The sequence below is a fragment of the Notothenia coriiceps genome, unplaced genomic scaffold, assembly GCF_000735185.1.
Source record: "Notothenia coriiceps isolate Sejong01 unplaced genomic scaffold, NC01 NC01_scaffold00011793, whole genome shotgun sequence".
Classification (NCBI taxonomy): Eukaryota; Metazoa; Chordata; class Actinopteri; order Perciformes; family Nototheniidae; genus Notothenia; species Notothenia coriiceps.
Genome location: NW_011344494.1, coordinates 1 through 4,546, shown reverse-complemented (window position 1 = coordinate 4,546; position 4,546 = coordinate 1). Strand labels below are relative to the sequence as shown.

Here is a 4,546-nt window from a genome sequence, read left to right as displayed (position 1 = left end):
ACATCAACATGTGTCCCCTCCCACCAAAAGTATTTTCCGCCAGCCGCCACTGATTGGTAGTGTGTTTCGTGCCTGCAAACGTCTTTTTGTCCGATCGGGTCTTGGAAGACCGAAAGCTGTGTGGTTCATAAAAACATGTTCTTTATATATACATCTGCCCCTTGTGCTCATGGCATGTCGCTCTGCAGTCCAGGAGTCCTCAGCCTGTTCTCCTGCCCTCCTCATGTTAGGGAGAGAGCTTCGCACCCCTGCCGTTTTGGCATTTGGTCATCCGCCGGATTCCCTGGACACTCCTCCAGGGCCTGAGTACGCCAGGAGACTTCAGGACCGCCTTGACTCCGCTCACGCCTTTGCCCGCGATCAGCAGAAAAGTGCTGGTGTGAGACAGAAACGGAATTATGATACCAGGACAAGAGGGCAGCACTTCCGGGCCGGGGAGCTGGTCTGGGTCTACAGCCCACGACGAAAATAAGGCCGGTGCCCAAAGCTTGACAGCCAGTGGGTTGGTCCCTGCAGAGTACTGGAGAGGGTGGGGGAAGTTGTCTACAGGGTGCAGCTGCCTCCCAAGGGGAGAAAGGTAGTGCTCCACAGAGACAGGTTGGCGCCTTACAGAGGAGTCGCTTCTCCACATGCCCAAGGGACACCGGGGTCCACAACCTCCCCCTTGACACCCCCACCCAGGTCCCCCGGCGAGCAGAGCAGCAGCCCCCCGTCAGTGACTGAGTCCCCCCCCCACTTTCTTCCCCTTTTCCCCGCCTGGACCAGAAGCGGCACCCCCTGTCCCCCTTAAGCAACGTAAAATGTGACAGCTGTGTACAACCCGGGAGCAACAGACGTAGGTTAGCGGGCTAGCATCGCAGAGCAGCCAGCACTGCTTAGCATGTTAGCCTCAGATAGCTCTGGAGCTTCCAGCTCGGTGGTAGCAGGTCCTTATTTGGATTCAGCTGGAGCAGGCGGGAGTTAGATGACGTCACTGTCGAGATGGCAGTGGCCCGACCTCGCCTTCTTCGGGCTTCACAGCAACTCTGCAGATACCTAGTGAGTGATGTCACGGACACTACTTCCATTTATACAGTCTATGCTCCTAATTAGGAATAGGATTGCAAACTGTCACAATCAGAGTGAAATGATCCTCTAGTATTTACCTATATCCCATGTGTGTGAACAGCAGATTATTTTGTCTACAGTCAGTATTACAAGAAAGTATTTTCAAGAACTTTTGGCTTTGCAGGAAAGGCCCAGGTGTGATTAATTACATCGTTAATGTTGTAAATTACACCTTAGCTTTTCCTGCTCTCGTCTGTCTAAATGTCCACTGTAGTAGATGTCATATTTATACTCCAGGATAGAGACATTCTCAAGTACTTCAGGGCTGATGGTATGAACGCAGATGTAGTGTTTTTTGTGCAGTTAATTTTATTTTTAGGGAAATGTCAGATCCATAAAAATAAATGGGCTGACTCCAAACCAAATTTGGAATATTTCTATCAAGAACTTAAACAATACATTAGTACTATTCAAAACATTAGGAATAATAAGGTATTTAAATAATATTTAATTTGAAGTATCAACATGTATTTTTCTTTCCTTTTTTTCTTTATTTACTTTATGTCGTGTTTTGTGGCTTTGCATGTTTGCCCCTGGACTTTAATACATGTATGTAATGTATGATGTTCATGTATGATATTGAATAGATGAATAATAATTTAAAAAAAGGGAAAATATTTCAAAAAGAAAAAAGAAACAATAAAACATATGTATACCCCTGAAGGCTCTGTATCTTTTTGTGAAACTGTTTCCCTCTGGTTATAGAGAGCATGAATCATTACATTTATATGAATTATCCTCGGCACAGCTAAAAATACATTTGAAGGAAAAGTCCAGAAAGTCCGCCCTCCATTCCGTTCTAGAAAGTGTAATCTACTCATGCAGTATTCAAACCTGAGACACACAGTCTGATCCAAACACTGTAGCTTTACTTTGAGTCTATCGTAAAAGTGCATTTGTACAGCAGTTACACGCGGGCAAACATATTTCATATTAACTCGTGTCACATAGTGAATAAAATAAAAACAATGCTTCAGTACCTTATTCTTTTTGGTGTTAGCAGCTTGCTTTTCAGACATTTCACTAAGAAAGTTGTAGATTCATGTGAAAAGTGAACGTGCCCGCCAAAATAAGAGCACTTATTGAGTTTCTGTGTACAATTAGCCTTATCTATTTACATAAATACATGGACACAACGCGTGGACATGAGAACCAGAAACTCATCTCAGTCCTTCTTCCCTTTTCCCGTCACAACACACGCAGGTCCCGCTGCTGCACGGAGTTAATGGACGCTCCCTGGCTGTGTGGGGGGTCGGTGGGGCTTTGGCTCAATGGCTCCCGAGCTGTAGGGGGGAGCGAGGGGCTGCGCCGCGGGCCGTCCAGACCCAGATGTGTGCTGATCTGAGACGAGCGCAGGCTCTTCATCTGGCCCAGCGCTCGCACCTCATACAGCTCCACCGACGTCTTCTTGTACCTGCAGGAAACAGATTCATATATTCACCTCTGATCCCAGGTCAGATACAAAATTAGGAAAAAGATGGAATCAATTCTTATGAAGAGAAGCCTTAGCAAACAAAATGCATTGGGTTTCTCAAGGAAGGAATCAAAAGGTAATATGCATATATTGCAGTTGAATAAAATGTGGATTCATTGATACTGTAAACAGAAAGGAGGAAATCATGTGTATTAATTGGATTTGGGCTACTTGACCTCAAAGTATGGATTTACTTACAGGCATACATTTGGGGATGTCTATAAAAGTCTACTATAATAAGCAAACAGGGACTCCCAACAGTATACAGAACTAATCACAGATTTTTCTAAACACACACTAAAGGACTGTAAAAAATAAATGTGAAAGGCGAGGTCAAAAAGCTTTTTCTACTTTAGGATAAAACAACAACAAAAAGTAAACTCAGCTAACATTTTTGAGAAAAAAACAACAACAAATAAAAAAACAAGAAGTGCACTTACTAATGTAATAAAAACATAAAAAACAAGAAACTCAATACAAGTACAAATAAAGAAAAGATAGTAACTTATACCAACAAACAACACCATCCATTCATCATAAATACTAATGGACTCACATTCTCAGCAGTAAAGAAGACAGCACCACAGAAACCGAGGAGGCGGCCATCGCTGCAGAACCCATCCATGGCTGCAGCACCAGACCCAGAGGCATGAACACTCCTGCACCCACACCAGAGGACAATTCATATAGTGAGAGAAAACACAGGTAACGCTCACCAAGAAGCGCTCAAAGCTTTATTTATTGTGTGTGGATTTAGAATCTGATCTTGCCTTTAACGCCACAAGGTGCCAGTATAAACAAAATGTCAATCCATTTTCTCTCATTCTCAGTTTCTCTTGACATTTGTCCAACATAACTGTCTTCTTATGCTTCTTGGGTAATTTGGTAACTATGTACCAGTAACAAAGTAACCTCATCTACTCATAGTCTTGGGCATGTGGAGCCTTTAACACCTATAGATCCAGACGCCATGTTTAAAGGCTGACTCTTTTGATTAGTAATCTCAAATGTATAAGTAGCGTTTAGGGAAGAAAATGATACACATATTATACAATATTCCTCCACTTAAATGAATGAATATAAAATGTGGAAATAAGTACTTTTTGATTTGTTTTCTTGGTTCTGAAATTTGGATTCAAAACCTTAGCATCTCTGGGCTATAGAGTCAACCTTTTGAGTTGTATTTCCTTGCCTGATTAATACATATTTCTGTGCTATTTGATTTTTCCTTATCAGATATTGAAGATGTTTGAGGATCACCTGCAGCGATGGGTATTCCCAGCAGGTTGTAGATCAGTGCGAAGACAAAGTTGGTTCTTATCCTGTACACCGTCTTCTTCGAGAGCTCGATGCTGGCCACCACATCCAGCAGGTCGTTCTGCAGAGTGAAGCACTTCAGTTTAAAGGTCACCTATTATGCTAAGTCCACTTCTCCATGTCTTTATATACATCAACATGTGTCCTCTCTTCTTCATGTCTTTATATACATCAACATGTGTCCTCTCTTCTTCATGTCTTTATATACATCAACATGTGTCCTCTCTTCTTCATGTCTTTTTATACATCAACATGTGTCCCCTCTTCTTCATGTCTCTCCTACATCAACATGTGTCCCCTCTTCTTCATGTCTCTCCTACATCAACATGTGTCCCCTCTTCTTCATGTCTTTATATACATCAACATGTGTCCCCTCTTCTTCATGTCTCTCCTACATCAACATGTGTCCCCTCTTCTTCATGTCTCTCCTACATCAACATGTGTCCCCTCTTCTTCATGTCTTTATATACATCAACATGTGTCCCCTCTTCTTCATGTCTCTCCTACATCAACATGTGTCCCCTCTTCTTCATGTCTTTATATACATCAACATTTCTTCATGTCTTTATATACATCAACATGTGTCCCCTCTTCTTCATGTCTCTCCTACATCAACATGTGTCCCCTCTTCTTCATGTCTCTTCTACA

At 42.6% G+C, this 4,546-nt stretch overlaps 1 protein-coding gene across 1 annotated transcript; it reads right to left on the bottom strand.

Moving 5' to 3' along the window:
• Positions 1-1,780: 1,780 nt before the first annotated feature.
• On the bottom strand, positions 1,781-3,959 carry LOC104947009 (copper-transporting ATPase 2-like; the record flags this gene model as incomplete). The annotated part of the gene is made up of 3 exons (XM_010772936.1): positions 1,781-2,521; positions 3,138-3,240; positions 3,842-3,959. Coding segments are annotated over 3 exons (447 nt in total), but the record flags the coding sequence as incomplete, so codon positions are not given.
• Positions 3,960-4,546: the final 587 nt, after the last annotated feature.